The sequence below is a fragment of the Perna viridis genome, chromosome 11 (genome assembly GCF_037379345.1).
Source record: "Perna viridis isolate PV_CMFRI_1.1 ecotype Kerala chromosome 11, ASM3737934v1, whole genome shotgun sequence".
NCBI lineage: Eukaryota > Metazoa > Mollusca > Bivalvia > Mytilida > Mytilidae > Perna > Perna viridis.
In genome coordinates, this window is record NC_142455.1 from 29,199,310 (window position 1) to 29,217,621 (window position 18,312).

The 18,312-nt window shown below is 33.0% G+C and overlaps 3 protein-coding genes across 3 annotated transcripts; all 3 read left to right on the top strand.

Annotated features, from left to right (window-relative positions):
* The first annotated feature begins 2,270 nt into the window (after positions 1–2,270).
* LOC148603636 (uncharacterized) lies at positions 2,271–7,096 on the top strand. The gene is made up of 5 exons (XM_088551426.1): positions 2,271–2,523; positions 4,711–4,813; positions 5,476–5,981; positions 6,399–6,581; positions 6,987–7,096. Exons 3-5 carry the CDS (start codon positions 5,892–5,894, stop codon positions 7,056–7,058), a joined length of 345 nt encoding a protein of 114 aa, XP_088407552.1. The 5' UTR covers positions 2,271–2,523; positions 4,711–4,813; positions 5,476–5,891; the 3' UTR covers positions 7,059–7,096.
* Positions 6,991–8,762, top strand: LOC148603637 (uncharacterized). The gene is made up of 2 exons (XM_088551427.1): positions 6,991–7,271; positions 8,166–8,762. The coding sequence occupies exon 2, from the start codon at positions 8,260–8,262 to the stop codon at positions 8,695–8,697; it is 438 nt and encodes a 145-aa protein (XP_088407553.1). The 5' UTR covers positions 6,991–7,271; positions 8,166–8,259; the 3' UTR covers positions 8,698–8,762.
* An 8,679-nt stretch (positions 8,763–17,441) lies between these two features.
* Positions 17,442–17,921, top strand: LOC148603638 (uncharacterized). Its single transcript, XM_088551457.1, has one exon. The coding sequence runs from the start codon at positions 17,442–17,444 to the stop codon at positions 17,919–17,921; it is 480 nt and encodes a 159-aa protein (XP_088407583.1).
* Positions 17,922–18,312: the final 391 nt, after the last annotated feature.

The window sequence follows — 18,312 nt, forward strand, 5'->3', positions numbered from 1 at the left end:
AAAGGACATTAAACGTGACTAGGAAAATGATAATTTATATGCTGATCTCAAATTCTTATTGAAGAATATGATAGTATATGTTTATGTTATGGATTTTATTCAACGTACGACTTTTTATCTTCGATTAATTTAAAAATAGAAACTATTAATGTGGTATGGGTTGTTATTACAAAGAAGATACGAATAAAACCTCGTTTCAATTTTTAAAATTGCCAATTACAATAAAACAATTATATGGTGTACGCGTGCCCATTTTTAAACAGAATCTGTAGATGTTTAAGTTTTGTTTTTATATTTGGGACAAGTATTTTGTATTTGGGACTTTATTAGGAGTAACAAGCTCCTGTTGTTTCTCATCATGGATCGATTTGACTGCAAAAAGGATTCAAACAATTTGATATGGAACCTTAACTTAGCACGCCGTTTGATGGTGGAAAACTCCTCAAATTCACTATCGATATTATTATCACTTCTTTTACCAGTCTTCAAACGGATTCTGATAAAATTGTTCAGATATTTCAAACTTTAACGAATTTGACATGAACTGGGAACGAACTGCAAAACGCTCAAGCAACTGCAAGGGAACGCACAAGTTCATTTGGACTTCGACTAGCATCCGTTTTTCATTCGTTCTTATAAGTTTGAGAACGTTGCAATTTGATATGAACGTGGAGAATTTTTGTGAAAACATAAAAGTTTTAAACGTTATCAAAACGTTTTCTATTCGTTGTGTTCGTTAGGTGATCGTTATCAGAAAGTTAAACCAGTTCACAAAATACTTTTAACACGTAAGGATTTTTTTCCATTTATGTAAGGCTTTTTCTTTCAGAAATATACGGATTACATTTAGTACGCTTATTTCGATATCAAAACACTTTGTGGAGATGATAGGGGTTGGAACTTTTTTATCTCAGGTTCCACTTACATATTAAGCCTTTTTGCATCTACAAACCTCAATACATGTTTCAACATATCTTTAATTGTAAGTTTAGTATTTTTAATTGTATAATCGTAAGCAACCATAGAATTGAAGGAAAAGATCATCTTGATCATCTTTATCGCAGATCTGTCATGATCTTACAAGAAAAATAGGTTTAAATGTTTAATAAATAAAAGAAAAACAAAACAAAACAAAACATAAGTCGCCAGCTGGTGCTAAGACGACTAAACCCTCTTAACTTTACGTGGTGAAAAAGAAGTCCGCTTACTTGTGCTAAAAAGACTAGTTCCCCTTAACTTTTAGTGAAACAGAAGTCCACAGACTTGTGTTAAGACGATTGCTTTACATTATTAACTTTTAATAAAATAGAAACTTTTTTTAAAAATGTGTGACATAGGAGACTTTACTAAGACGGAAACAAATAAAATTTCGAAATTGCTTAAATAATAACTACAGTACAGGAGACTTTACTTGTAAGGTAGACCTATCACTAAAAGCTTAGCAAAACTTATTTTATCTCAGATATACCTTGTTATAACGAATCCGTATTTACAACATTTTCAGAACCGTAACCGGAAACTGTTATATGTGATTTGTTTCAATTTCCGAAACTTAAACGTCCAAAAATGTCAAAACAATAATAAAAAAACTGAACTTCGCTACTTTTGAAATTGTTCCAAGAACATTTTAACCTCTTAACGTTTACTGAAAAATGACCAAAATTGGTTCACTTTATTCTTACAGCAAGAACTGTTGAAGTGCAAAATTTATTACAGACATCTGAAAATAAAATAAATGTGGGGGGACCCCTACAGTATAATAATGAATACTGCATTAAATGCAAATATATCATATCTACCCACGCTTGTTACTGTGGGAGAAAAAAGATCGCGGAACTCGAGAAACTAAGCGGTCATGTGCTATTCTTGTTGACACACCATTACCTTATATAGTTAAAACGTAAAGTAATCAGTCTTGATACTGAATTTTTGAACACTGATGTATATGTATGTAATTGTTTTTTTTTAATGGAAGAGTTGTGACAGTAATTTTCTTTTAAGAAATCAAAACCAAAGTATCAATGAAAATACCTGCAATCAAGTTCCAACGACAAGACTAAGATAGTTGAGAAATGTTAATAATGCAACGACACAATCTATCAGTACAGTCACTGAAGAAGTACTCGAGGGAACCGAGATTTCTTCTTGAAATGTAATCCAAGGACAAAGACCAGACATAGAAAACAGACAAACACAACAAAGAATATAAAGTAACTAAAATAATATATACAAATTAGCAAAAAATAATGAGGAACTCGAATGCCACTAAAAACTGGGAATATCACCACTCAATCTGACAGACGATCTATCAATGGCTTTTTTATTTTTCAATTCGTTCGCAGTTAATAATCTCAGTTCGTATATAAGTGTAAAATGGTCTTTCAAACAAAATCAATATTATATTTTAACTCTTAACGGTTGATAAACAAGGATATGAAAATTGACACTGGTATTTGGTGTATGCACCGCTCTGATAGAAACGGGTTTATTGTGGTGGTATTAACATGCGACTTTGATATACAGGTATGATCTCTCATACAATTTTAGACATTTCAATTCTTTGCCTCTACAATTACACTATTGTCTAAGCTGTTAAATGAATCAAATCTAGATAATTCAAATGGATAAAGTAATTATTGTTGGTAAACTATATCCATTTAAGTATAAAAATACGCATTTGTTTTATTAAGATAATTAAATGAATCATTTATAGGATTTTATTGAATGATATTGATACAAGCTTCAATAGTACAAAAACATGGTCGTCTAAATTTTAAATTCCACAATATCATTAGTACTCGATTAAGGAGATATCTTACTAATTGTGCTGATATCAATTAGATATTTTAGCTTTAACTTCCTGATTATTTAAGTACCATTCTGTGTAAGAATCAGGTAATTGTTGGCACATCATATTTCTCAATTTTATTCTTTTTTGTTTACCTCAAATACATACAATACATCTGGAAAGCAAATGAACAGCTATTTTAATTTATTCTGAAGCATTGATAATGTAGATATTTTTGACTGCTTATATAAAGAAATAGTTGGGGAAAATTTTCTCGCCATTTTTCCATAGTGCATTTTAACTAAATTTGACCTATCAATATCTTAAAAAGGCAAACACTTTGACAGTCATTTCTTGAGGTTATAAGTTATATAAAACTTGGATTATGCGATAAAACATCTGTGTATTTTTTTTTCATGTGCCACACCTTATACACATTTTGCCTGATTCTTAGACGGAGTACTCAAGTTCTTTTTACACGTTCTCGTTTGATTCCCGCAAGGTTTGTTTTGTCATTGCCTAATAAATCGACAACATTGTTCTTAAGGTGTCTGACAGAACGAAAATATAACAGCATGATAGATACGTTATTTATCATGTGACGGAAATTACAATGATACCGGTATAGGTACGCTATTTATAATTTTAATAAGAACATGTTTTACGTGTGTTTGTAGGAAAAAGATAATTACGATTAAAAAGAATTGAATATGATTTAAAATATCGAAGAAAATGATGTCAATCTTTAAGAATTGATAACGAATTGAAAACCACTTGTCTTTTAATTAACTAATAATGAAATAATACTTCATGGCAGAGTAGAATTTTTATTACAATCAATAGAGCAATGCCATCGAAAATCTTGACTTTAACATTTTATAAATATTTATTTTGATATTTAAACCTTCTGTGTTATACATTATTGCTCTTTTTTAAACAAAGTTATAATTGTTTTCTTAATATACGAAATATCGTAGGACCAAAAGAGTCCCTAATATATGTACTGCATTTATGCATCCTTGGTTTAAATTTACAAAATATAAAAATATTAATATATTGCAAATCTCGATATGCTGTACACGTGCTTCAAGCGGTAACCTTTTATTAGCAGCATTATACTAAAACATATAGGAAGATCTAAATCTAAAATAAAGACGTATGCAAAAAGAACACGAAACTATCGCAATTGAAAGCCAAATTCATCACTGAGATGTTTTATCACGTGTAATACAATGAATGAAGCCTCATTGATTTAGGTTTTTGAAATTTGTAATACCGCACATTTAGATAAATATGATAGATACGATGTGATGTAATTCGGGGTCTGACAAGTCTGACACTTTAAAAAAGGAAAACTATTGACCAAACTTTACGACAAACGTGCAGACTTTTCATTCAGAATTGTCAACTTTCCTTTCATCTGTGGCAACATCCCTTTGGCACCTGCGTATGGAGTGTTCATATCACAACTCATACGTTATGCCAGAGCTTGCCGAAACTACGCAGACGTTTTGTATCTCGTTAGAACTCTAACAAATATGCTTTTGGAACAGGGTTATGTTGCTGCAAGATTGAAGTCATCGCTACGTAAGTTTTATGGTCGTCATCATGAACTCGTGAATCGTTATGGTGTATCCATCTGCACTATGAAAACTGATTTATTCAATGGGTCATAGTTTTCTTTTCCTTTGCCTACCCCGGACTTGACTTTTTATGAGCAACTCGGTGGTTGTTTCTTGAAAAGCTGAGATCGCTTACCCTACCGGTGCACCCGGTCCATGCTCCCAGTTTTTATTGGAGTCCGAGTTGCTCATTTGCTTTTGTTACCTTATATGTATGATTTTAGTTACTTTATGTTCTATGTTTTGTGTGTCTGTTTTCCATGAATAAAGCTGAACTAACTTTTTATATTTGCCTGACAGTAAATGGATTGTTGAGCATAGACTATTCTTGTTCTACTCCTAGAATACAGTCTACAGGTGAATTGGGACGAAAAACACCACATAAGCCATACGCTTATATACCGTAAGTTACAAACAGTTCTTCACTAAAAGAGTAAAACGCAATGCGATTTCGAAGACTGAATACTTTTTTGAACAATATTTGTTCCATAATGGAAATAATAAAAAGAAAGAGGTAGAACATAATCATTCTTTCATTTAGCCAAAATCATCTGCGTTGTTGGGTAATGCATTGAATATGTTACACTTTTCATAACATCGCCTAGAATTTCTCTTCCTACAACGGAGCAACCATATGATTTTTTTGGGGCGGTAGGGGGAGGTTAGAATCAAATTCGAAATTAAATATCAGGATGATTTAATTAAATATAAGGATATACGATGAACATATCCAGGGCAAGCTATAGTAAAAGATAAAAAATCAGAAATTTTACTGACAAATAAACTTTGACACAAAATTTGAACCAGCCGGTTATTCACTTAATCCTTTTTGGAACAGTAATATATATTTCTATTACAAATTGCAACTAACAAATAAAATAAATTGAGTTGCGTTTACTTAGTCCGATTTCATTAAATTGAAGCATATGATTTCCTCAGGTACAAGGAGTCTAACTGACCACTTAAATATAGGGAATAGAAAAACCCATGTATGCTATTTCTTAAAGAAGGTGGGCCCAGAGTAAACATTATTTGAGTATCTATACACATGTATTTTTATTTAAGTGATGAATCAGAAGAAGAAGTAGGAGAACTATTAAACAAATTTGTGCCATCTGAGCAATTTTATCCGGAGTCTTCCAAAGGCGTTGATCTAAGTAGTGATGAAGACAAAGGTAGTGATTTTGAGGAGTTAAACTAGGTGGTGGCATTATGGTTAAGGTTCCTAATGAAATACAAATGCCGTTTAAATCTCTTTTTGCAGTCAAGTGGACCCCGAATGAGAAAAACCAGAAGCTTGTTATTCCAAATGATTTTCAAAATACGTGTCTGAAATTTTTAAAATTGCTGTAAGAACGGGCATGCGATCAACTTTACACAAGTTAACCACCGTAACAGAGAGGGAATTGCCAAGGACGAAGCAATGTGTCTTATCATTGCAAGAAAAAATGACAAAAATATATTCTTTCGTGTCCGATTAGATGAAGTCTGCACACAAAGATGTGACCAGTTTCAAAGCCGTTATTGAAAGTGGGGGGAATCAATGGAAAACAGTACCTGCAGAATTAAAGGTAACCTTACATTATAGATGAAATATTGAAATTTAGAACTATTACATTTTGCACATAATCTATTCAGCATACCATTGATAATAATTTAAATTTACAAAAGGTAATATGAAGCTATCAACCATGCACATATTTAAGGAGACCACTTAGAAAAAGAAAAAAAGAAAATATTTTGTATCTTTTATGTCAACTCCAAAGGGACCTTATCAGCATAGTTACTCACCTGAAGACATTATGCTCATTTGTGCAATACAAAATTCTCGAAGAAGTGTCTTTTTTCCTTACGCTATATTTGTAGCATTGACACGCAAATCATACTGACGTCCAAATTATACAATTGACAGGGATTTTAAAACATATAAAAATACAACAAAAAACCGATGGCCTATCTAATACATACTGCAATAAATGTTTTCGAAGGATGATGGATTTGTTGAATTTAACTGCCTCCGACTAAATAGTTTTGGATTAGCATCAACGCCAAAGATGACAGAAGGAGTGGTCGATCCTTCAGGAAAAATCTTGTCGACTGGAAATGATGGCAGATCAAATACTGTCTTCATTGAAGGATGTGTAACTTCAAAACAGAAGTACCAATATTCTGTAAATATCTTAAATATATCAAATGAATTTTATTTTACTTTATTCCAATCTTGTGAGGAATGACTGCTTTATTTATTTTTTTTTATTACTATTTTTTGTCTATGATGACATTATAACCATAATCACATATTGCACACTAAAAGTGATTTAAGATTATTTCAAATACTAAATAGACCAAAGAAAGTAAGTCATTCCTTATAACTTAAGTGACAATAACATTAATGAAATTATCACCAAATATACATGTATTCTAATAAAACAAAATTCAAATTTCTTTTACATTACTCTACATCTTTATTTTACGCTGTTTGTTCTCCAATTGATACTTTTTTTAATTATAATAAAGTAACATTTAATTCAAATTTCAAATATGTATAAAGAGGCACATGTTTAAATTAATTTTAGGTTCAAAGGCCTGACCCAGAATACAACATATCAGAGAAAAACAACGGAAGGTCTTGTTTCAGCAGTGAGTGATAAAATCTCGATCGAGTATGATAAGTCACAGTTTCAAAGTAATTTTATATCCTTTGTTACTCCTCTCAATTTTGATGACACAACCGACTCTGATTTTGAAGAGTTCGAGATCAAAGTAGTAATATACAGGGATGACAAACCAGAAGTTATCAACACAAGAATAGAACGATTATCCGGTCAACGGTACAAAATAATTCTTGACAGACCATCACAGTACGGAATATTTTTTTAATATATTATGTTTTATAGGTAAAACTGAAGGTATTACACGTATAATTGAGGCTGTGTTAATGCGAAATCTTGAGCTTAAAAATCAGTAGATGATCAATGCATTTAGCCACTTTTGATTTCAAAGCGTAGCGTAAGGAAATGTTCAAATTATATCGATAATGAGATAATGGTTAGAGTAAATCTTTCAATTAATAACAGCACAACAAGCATGAATATGTAAGCTAAAGGACACCCTTTGGAAGAAACCCTCACACATCAGCACAAACAACATCAAGCCACAAAACAACATAATATACATGTACATCGAAAACGTTGCCCCCATATACTCCAGTAACATAAAAGTAAACTGAAAATGAAAACGAAACAAGACATACAGAAGCCAAACACTCCTGACTTGGGACAGGCACAACAATGCGGTGGCATTATAGTACTTTTGCGTGATCACAACTCTCTCTTTTTTAAATCTTCCAAATGTTAAAAAAATATTATACCATTACACACAAATTAAATTCAGTTCAAAAAGGTCGAGTTCCTAGTAGACATGACTTATTATTTTACTTCTGGTATGGCAGCGCAAAAAATGTTGGTGATTTCATCGTTGTGATGATAATAAAAAACAGGTCACACACTGTGCTATGAAAATGTGTTTACAGCACATTTGTCATGCAAACAGAACGATATGTTTAAATGAATTGATAATTGATCTAACTTGGCTGTCAGATCGACCATTTACGGCAAACACATAAAGGGTTTTGTAGTTAATATTTAAGTTACAGCTTACGTTTCATATAGGAATCATTGATCTTGTTCATATCTTAATACTTTCAATCATTTATTGAATATAAATACTGAGGAATAAATATGTATTCATTACAGAATTCTTATTGCTGCATTGCAAAGACATACTAACTTTGAGCATGTAGAAAACGATTTGAAAAATGAGCTGGATCAGATTTTTGGTTACAAAAAGATGTGTAAAATTTCTTTATTCTTTACAATGAGCGGAACATCCTATCATCTTATCTCCGACTGCAGCACTAAAGATAACTATAGAGAGGTAGTTAGGCACCACAAAAGTAAAAGAAGAATTCTTGTCTTTGAATCAGAATACATTTTACTGCCCCCTCAACAAAGAGTCCGCATTCGTCAATATGGGTGCGTCGGTACACCATCCGGTGCGATTTCAAATTATTTTCTGTTTTTTTGTATGTATGCGACAAAGAAAAAGTATTGTGAACTTGTCTTAGAATTAAACAGAGCAATGGGGGCATCTGTCTATGCAATCATTGAATATTCAGCTGACAACCAAAAAAGAGGGAATATATCAAGGACTGAATTCGATATAGAGGAATTAAAAGACAGAATACACCCCAAAGGTTTCCCAGGAGTAATACAAGTGATGATCTGAATAGTCCAAGAATGTATAGAATGGAGACGTCTCTTCTTTGATATAATACTCCCAATAAAAATGAGAAAGCTACTTAAATGTTAATTATAGCACATTTCCAATGGTTCAAGAATGTAAGAACAATATTCTTGATTTTAAATTTTTTGTGTAGTATGATGGTCTTTTAGGGAATATATTTTCACTAACCTTGAATATATTTTCACTAACCAGGTCCATGCTCCCAGTTTTTAGTGGAGTCCGAGTTGCTCATTTACTTTTGTTACTTTGTATGTATGATTTTAGTTACTTTATGTTCTTTGTTGTGTGTGTCTGGTCTTTGTCCCTGGATTACATTATTTTGATTACCGCTATAACCTTGGTTCTCTTGATTACTCTTGAATATCTTATTTTGTCAACATAATTTTCTTGGGGCCTATTGCGGTTTATGTTATTCATGCTTACAAATAATGAGCTTTAGTTTGTTTACAAATTTTAGAATCAAGTAATGTGAAGGTTCAAACCGAGGGTTAAACATAAAGGAGTTTTATATTGAAGTATTCCATCTTATCATACATAGGCATTTAAGTTATTGGTGAAATTAAGAATTTGTCAATAGGTTTCAAATAAGCGTAACAAGGAATGATTATCAAAAACATTATTATGAAACATTTTTATTCCTTGAATGATTTTTCATTCGTCCAAATTAGAAAAAAAGGTCATACTTCATTCTAAAAAGAATCCTTTACAGTTTGTATCGCCGAAAATGTCTTAATAATCAACTGTTATGCTGATGAAGACAGATATGCTCTCTAGGTTTCAAACAAATATGCCTACATGTTGAATAAGTGCTAAAAACATTCAATAGTCATTAATAGAGGCATAGGACAAACTGTATATTTTTAAACATTGAACATGCGATCTTGAACTTGACAGAACATTACAATAACTTATAAAAACAAGTAGCACTGTACCAAGAGTTCACTTGATAATTCCAAAGTATTTATGATGCGTAGTTTCAACTCCCTCATATGATGGCGCTGTAATAATAAACTGTTATAAAAATACCATTGCGAATCATATGATCTAGCTCCATTTACTTGCACTAATACAGTGTGTCAAAGGTGTAACCCCACTGTAATAAAAGAGTAAAAGTGTCAATTTCCGTGGATTGTCAATCCAGTTTAAGTTTCATAAGCAGTTTAAACGCCTGCAAATGAGTCAAATTGTCGTCAACAGAACATATTTCAAGAAGCATTGGAACATAGAAGCACACAAAAAACTTGAAATAACCAAAATAACGAGGACAAATGAAACACAAGTAAATGAGCAGCCAGAATTCCAGTACGAACGCGTATTGTGGCACAGGTAAATCGATAGGGTAAGTGGCTTCCTCTTTCCTAGAAAATGTTAAATTGATTACATACATGTCAGACGATTCCTTGTAAGAGTTATTGCCCTTGAAAAGGGAAAAATGACATTTTTTACAGTTTTCAGCCAATATTTCGAAAACTATGATAGATAGAATCTTTCTCAATTACTGAAATGATCCTTATGACAACTTCCTGTTAAATTTATTGCCCTTGAAAGGCAACATTTAACCAGGTGAGCGATTCAGGCTCCTTTGAGCCGCTTGTTTAAGCTTGTTAAAAATATTACATAATTAAACACACCTTAAAATCAGTAAAAAAGATTTGTCCTTGTTAAAATGTAAATGAAGAAACTGGTTGTACGTTACACAAATACACAAAGAACTACTAGCACGTCATTGACATGCCAGTTACAGACCAGTTTATACCTACAAAAAATGTTGCCTTCATCGTATGAAATATCAATCTTATTCTTCCGAAGCGGGATTGAGAACCACAGTATATCGTTAGTCCTTCACGACCTATGTCATGCCGAAAATTGCTTTCAAATATCGGTTGTTAGATTTTTTATGCAAAGATCCTATAAGCGAATCAGTTTTAATAACAAAAATACTATCTTAAATATACGAGAAATTCGATGATTTCTACTACCTATGATACCATTTCCTAAGCCTTTGTGTAAAAGCTCATACACTATGATAGTGCATTCCAAATCAAGAAGAATGTGTGCACCGCGCATATTTTCTTGCCAATCCAAACAAATTATTTTGCCACGAGACTCAGTAAGCACTAAATTGTTAAATGCAAAATAATAACAGTTTTATATATTGTAAGTTTAGATATGTTGTACAAGTGTTTCAAGGAGTAACCTCTCATCAGCAGCATTAAAATCAAATATGTAGGAAGATCATAATCAAAATATTAGTTGCATACAATAAGTACTCATAACCAAATATATCGAAAGAGGAAGCCAAATCCATCACCGAGAGGTTTTACCAAATGCTATGCAAAGAATGAAGCCTCGGTGTTTTACTTATTTTTAAATTTGGAATATTGCAAAACAGTCGACATAATGAAATCTTTGATTGTTTCAGTGTGGCAATCTCCACAATGAAAATGTACTCATTTATAATTTCGAGGTTTTTCTTTTTCCTATAAATATGTGATATGCATCAAAAGAAAGAACCTTGCGTTTCGAATGGTCTTCGAATGAGATTAGTAGATTTAGTATTTCGATAGCAGTGGATTATAAAACACCCTATGTATATTTTCGACAAATTAAATAGATTCTAGATCTGTAAATCGGTAATTTTACTCTCGCACTGTTATAAACTACATAAGCTATGTTAGAGCATTGACTGTTCATCGTTTGGAATTGGACAATCCATACTCTTGTGTGATATTTCTTAACATTAAGACTAGAGGAAAAATCAAAGTATCCTGTCTAACCAAGTATGAACCAAAAGGTATTATTTTTAGGAAAATAACTGTATTTGTGTGTTACACAAGACATCATGAAGCGGAAAGCTTGGACAAAAAAATGAAGAATGGAAGAATAGAAAAATCTAAATATTTTGCAAATTGAGTTTGTACGAATGGGCGGTTTAAGATACGCAATAAATCTTTATGTATTATAAATTTCATGTGTCAAAAGAAGTACCACCAAGGTCACTTGAAAATTATTTTTGTTAAACTTAATTCATGTTTCAATATTGTTATTAACGTTTTGTTAAGGGTCATAACAAAATTACCAAATTAACAAAATCTGGGCAGTAGTCAAAAGGAATAGCCTTAAAGTTTAATAAATGTTTATAATTGTGACACAAATTTTCGTACAACATGAGTCAAACGATTTACCAAGCGAAATATTATAATTCAAACAGAAAAGAACGATGAGACCCAACTTTGTTTGGGCGACACCGTTTTCGTATGATTTGATACTTTTATCAAATTTCTAATAACTTTACATGAAATTGTGACTTAAGTGTCAGTAAATGTAGGAATTTACATAGGGTAAATATGGTTTGTTAAAATATCATTGAAATACATTGAAAACATTTCAAAGGCAGATGATTCAGTCTAAACCTCATTTTACTTTAAAATTTCGGAGCAAATCAAGTGATGCAGAGATCAAATACTAGTCTTTTGAATAGGGAAAGCATCCTTGATAGCAGCTTTATTTTCAGGTCGACGAGTTTTTGACATTGTTACTGATTTTTTTCCGTTTTGATTGATTCTTACAAAAACGTATACTTAACATTCATTTGAATACTAACCTTTGTAAATTTTCAATGCATGCTTCATTAAAACAAAATGTCTTTTAATGCCAATGCAAAAACCTTTAAGGTTTTAGGTAGCTGTCTTTGTAAGAATCATGCAAAATCTGACAAATGTGATGCACCCACAAAAAGGCTACATATTTTTATTTTTGTAATTAAGTTGTTTTGAGGGTCTATACTATGAAAAGTGTAATTATTCATTCAAATCTGCCTGCTCTTAGAAAATAATCGACATACAAAAATACAGTAGATTCCATTATATTTGAGCGCCTTTTACAGAGTTATCTCCCTTAATTTTGAAATCTACAGTGCATTCTATATAATTTCATCTCCTAAGAGCACGGAATATAAGAAAACCCACATGTTTATTTCTGTTTACTACGACATTTCAAACAAAATATTAAAAATAAAAATTTGTAGGCTTTATACCCATGAATCACATTTTGCATGATTCCTAGCTGGAGTACTACTTAATTAGATTAAACCGTTTTATTACTACTACTTCAAATAATTGAATATTATTCTTTGTACTCTTTATATAGTGCTTATGTCATAGTTACTAAAGTAAGGATAAAAATTTTGTTTAATGTCATTATGTCAATATCAAAATTCATGGTATTTAAAAAGACGTGCCATGGATAATCTGCATGACTTCTTATTAGTTTCCCAATGTAGATTTGATCACTGCAAAAGCTGTTTAAAAACTTTTATTCAAGTTTTCCAAGGAATATCCAACAATATCAGACAAATTTAGATCAGGAGGTAAAGTGTGATACAACAATTATTTTTGACTAAAGTACAGAAACCTACAGTAAAATTATTTCAACCATTTCCTTTGAGTATTTGTATTTAGCAAAATGTACAAACACTGATATTTATTTTTCATTTCAAGACAACTGATAAATGTTTTGGACGTTCAAAGCCAATAAAGTTATGGAAACTTTTTCAAAAAGGCTAACCTTAAAAACCCTTATTATCCTTTACCATATAATAAAAGAACATTGACCAGTTTCTCCAGGAGTCTGAACACAAGTATGGTCATTTCAAATATTGTTCAAATATCCGGACTTTTTATTTAAATCTGTAGAAAAATCTGTGTAATTAAAGACAAATACAGAGTCTATAAGTCAAAGAAGGTTGGTAATGTGCTTTTAAGCGAAAGCGATTCGATGAAAAAATAAAACATATAAATATGAAACTTTAAATAGCTTATTACAAAAGTATTTTCGTAAAGTGTTCATAGCCCAACTGACTGTACAGTTGTACCTTTCAGTAGTTCAGAGTTAGAATTTTTACTTTTTGTGTTTTTGTTTGAACTGTTATTTTGATGATTCCTCCGTTTTAATAATCAAATAGTCTCATTTTGTCAAAAGACAGTTCGTTTTTTTCTTCATTTCATGTTTCTATTTTTACGATCATCCAGATATAAAATCACTTCCTGACCTATTTAAATGCATAATTTTAAGACTTTACTCATTAGTAGTTTTGCCCTTGTCTTTTTTTTATTTAAAGGACCATTAATTGCTCTGTGCCTTTTTTCTGATATTTTTCCATTCTGATTCTGGTGTTTACACGTGCGTATGTTATTTAGGTAGTAGTCTTTGTAAGAATCGAGCAAATTCTGTAATATGTGATACACCCCAAAAAAGGCTATACACTTATAATTCTGTTAGTAAGTTGCTTTATTAGTTTACATTAAATATATAATTATTGTGCAGTTTTAGTATTTAGCTATTAACGTCATGTTAATTTTTTGCTTTGTTTCATTCCCCAGGTTAAGATATTCTCCATGAGACGAATGTTCAGTCACATGTCATGTTTTGGAGTTTTGTTCCCCCACAGGAGTAAGTTATATTCCTTTTATGAACACTCAGTCATAATGTTTATATAGGTTTTTACAATGATTAACCTGTTATTTGCGTTTTTTTTCTGTTCCAAAGCATATTTTTATGTACGCACATGAAAAGGTAAACAAACGCTTTATATGCTCATATGTCCTTAATTTTCCTTACGTATGTCGTTTTATACTTACCCTTCGTTCCAATTTACCTTATGCGTTATTTAAATTGCTTTTTAGCCAGTGCCAATACTTTTGTAAAACCTACAGTACCGACCTCGTGTAATATATTGTCACTGTAACGTCCCCCTACGCTGATGGCTCCAAAAATACAGTACCGGCAACGTGTAATTTTACATTTTCACCGACCATCGTTAAGTTTGTATTTGTATTTATATTGCTTAAATTTAACAATTATTGATGCATTATCGCACTAAGAGTATTTTCACATATAGTTTGGTGGTATACATGAGAAAACATGCTTGATTTATAATATTTTTGTAGAATAACAGTTTTCAATTCATATGACTACTTTGTATTCGTGAACTTTAATTTGAACATTTGATTTATGATTGTTTATTTTGTACTTTCAGTTTTCCACCCTCTCCAGGGGTCTGTATACACTATACACTAAAAGTTAAAACCAGTTTCGACTACTTTCTTTTACAGTGGAAAAACCTTGTTCTTGGACAACTCCGTCATCATGGCATATTCAGAGAGATTGTTGTGGGGCAGTCGAGATCATTAACATATCTTAGAGGAGAACATTTCAATCAGTCAGTGGACCGCCACTTTCGCAAATTACTCAGAAACCAGAAAGAAATTAACAACTTACTTTTCAACCTAGATGGAATTCCATATTGGACTTGGGGACCGCTTCCCGCTATAGACAAGAATTGCTAAAATTGAATAAAGATTTCAATCAGATAGCAGAGGACTATATTATTTTTTTACAAGCTCATCGCACAAGTGAGAGCGAGAGTGCGCGGGCATCGTTCCAACTTGTTTCCGTTGTCACAACCAGAATATCTGTTGCGTTGAAGCACTTGAACACTTTGTTGCCAGATGAAAAATTCGAAACTGTTTCCATAAGAAGTAAATCAAGAGCGAGTGATCGCTCCAAATCAGAACTTCTCAGATAGACTGTAAAATTAGAGACGGCTAAGGCTAAACTTATATATGCCCAAGAAGAAGCAGAGCTGATACAAAAGGAAGCTGCTTTAAAATTGCAACGATATTTGTTAGACATAAAAAAAAGAGGTTGCTGAAGCTGAATTCGTTATCGCCGCAGTAAGAAAAACGCTAAAATTTGACAGTAACAATTTAGGCGAAAGTTATGAACCTCATAGTTATCAAAACAGGTCAGGAAGTCATGATCTTACATATTCAAGTTCATGATTAGTCGTAAGTCTACTGTTTCTCAAATTCAGAACAAAGAACTTTTGATTATATAAGAAACCAATGTAATATTTTACCAAGCGAAAGTGAAGGTAATAAGATAAAAATCCCTAGCTTAAATCCATCTGCTATGCCATTTACTCTAGCTTTAAAGAGTGAAGTAAAGGAAATAGCCAAATTCATGGTCAAGAGGGATCTTTTAACATCCTAACTTATTCCTTTTGATGATCAACCTTCACATTATTTGTCCTGTAAATTGATTGAACAGGAAACAACACCGCTTGAGCAACTCGACTTGCCGATCAAATACTAAGGACCTGCTTCTAAAACTCAAGACTTGAACATTAGATCTGCGAATGCCAACTCTCCGGCAACCACAGTGCGCTTAATTTGGGACCGGCTAGATAACAGATACGGTACCCCAGAAATGCTGGAAGCATCAATACATTCACGTGTTAACAGTTTTCCAAAACTCTCAAATCAGCAAAGAAAAGAACTTTATGATCTCACAGATCTAGCCGCAGACATAAAAGCAATAAAGGGATGAATAGTGTGGGATAACATTTGCATACTTCGACTCATCTCTTGGAGTGAATCATTTGGTCAATACATTACCATACAACATCCAAGAAAAGTGGACTACTGCGGCTAATTCTTACAAGCAAACCAACAATGTTGCATATCCGCCATTTTCATATTTTGTGACCTTTCTGCAGAACATAGCAAAGGTTCGTAATGATCCAGGATTCATGTATGAGAATCAAGAATCAAAACATGTTGCACAGAAGCAGATAAAGCCGAAACCCCGAGAAAATCAGATAGTGTCGTCTTTAAAAACTGGGGTTGCACAAAGGAGTTCTGACAGTAGCAAGGACAATGAAAAGACACCCGAAGATGTTTGTCCTCATCATGGTACGAATCACAAGCTTAACTCCAGTCGTGTGTTCCGTGCAAAGCCAATTTCAGAAAGACTAGAATTTTTTAAAGAGAAAGGATTTTGTTTTAAGTGTTGCCGGCCTAAGAACCATTTCCGTGACAAGTACCATGAAAAGGTCGAATGTAATGTGTCGAAATGATCACCCCTCCGCTTTACACAAGGACTCAGTTCAAACCCCGAAGGAGAACGAGGGGGAGAAAGTCAACGAAGAAGTGAAGAACAGTTGTACCAGAATATATGAATCTACAAGTAACACTAGTAAATCTTGTGCAAAAACCGTTTTGGTAAAGATGTATCATCAGACCTGATTATTTCAGAAAAGTGTATTGTTTGATCGACGACCAAAGCAACCGAACATTGGCTGTTTCAAAAGTCTTCAACTTGGAGAAAACAAATCTGAGACATAATATGTGCTTTCAACTTGCGCTGGAAAGTTTGTAACTAGTAGAAGCAGAGCTTCTGAATATGTGGTTTCGTCGGTAGATGGTACAGTACAAATAACTCTTCCAAATGTAATTGAGTGGAAAGAAATTCCTGACAATTGGCAATGAAATTCCTTCACTAATTGTAGCAGCTAGCTTCGTTTACATCAAGAATATCGCAGCTCAAATTCCTGAAATTGACAATGACTCCGAAATCGAATTGCTGATTGGCAGAGACTTAATCAGTGCCCACCACGTCCTAGAGCACCGTGTTGCTCCTCGTGAATTACCATATGCACAAAGTTTACCCCTTGGATGGGTTATCATCGGCAATGTTTGTCTTGGAAAGTTTCATGAACAGGACATAGTTAATGTCAACAAATCAGTAATTCTTAGAGGTGGACGAACAACTTCTTTGGATCCATGTGAAAATGAAATATCCATTCATCTTGATCCTGCGTTCAAGAAATCTCATATGGACGAAAAACAAGGTTTGTCTGTAGAAGACGGGTTTTCCTGGATATTATGGCCTCAGGCTATCAGAAACTTAATAATGGACAGTGGATTGATCCATTGCCATTCAAGCCCAATCGACCGGCTTTTCCTTACAACAAGAACCTTGCTGAACGTCGCTCTAAATCATTCGATAGGAACTTACAGAACAATGTTGGAAAGCATAAGCATGGTATGGACTTTATGCAGAAACTATTTGAAAATGGGCACACAGAAGATGCACCACAGCTACCACCAGATAAGCAGTGTTGGTACTTGCCAATGTTCTCTGTTTATCATCCTAGAAAACCTGAAAGCGTTCGAGTGGTCTTCGATTCTTCCGCAAAGCACCAAGGCTTTTCACTTAATGATGTTCTATTGAAAGGACCAGACATTTATAATAGTTTACTTGGCATTCTGATGCGTTTTCGGAAGGAAGCTTATGCAGAAACCGTAGACACTGAACAGATGTTTCATAACTTCAAAGTTTTGGACGAACACCGAAGATACTAACGTTTTCTATGGCACAGAAACTACGACTTTGATGAACCTCTTGTCGAATATCAAATGACTGTCGACAATTTTTGAAAGTAGTCCTAGTCCTGCCGTAGCAATCTATGGGCTACGCAAGTGTGTGCAGAATCAGATGTACAAAACTTTGTATTCAATAACTTCTAATAGTAGAACTGTACTACAAGTATTTACCACAGAGGGTCTTGCCAAGAACCTTACAGACCTTGATTTTTTATCTACATATGCAGAGAAGCTAAGGCTTGTCGTGGGACACTGAGACAGATGAATTTACATTTCGAGTATCCTCAGACTTGAAACAATACACCCACCGTGGTGTATTGTACACGATAAATCGTTTGTATGACCCACTAGGAATTGCAGCACCCGTGGT

Bases quoted from the DNA above. Each gene is read 5' to 3' on its own strand.
- LOC148603636 (XM_088551426.1), top strand. From the start codon at position 5,892: ATGAAGTCTGCACACAAAGATGTGACCAGTTTCAAAGCCGTTATTGAA. The intron at 5,982-6,398 runs GTAACCTTACAT...ATGTTTTCGAAG, and splicing joins CAGTACCTGCAGAATTAAAG to GATGATGGATTTGTTGAATT. The intron at 6,582-6,986 runs GTAAATATCTTA...AATTAATTTTAG, and splicing joins AACAGAAGTACCAATATTCT to GTTCAAAGGCCTGACCCAGA.
- LOC148603638 (XM_088551457.1), top strand. From the start codon at position 17,442: ATGGCCTCAGGCTATCAGAAACTTAATAATGGACAGTGGATTGATCCA.
- LOC148603637 (XM_088551427.1), top strand. From the start codon at position 8,260: ATGTGTAAAATTTCTTTATTCTTTACAATGAGCGGAACATCCTATCAT.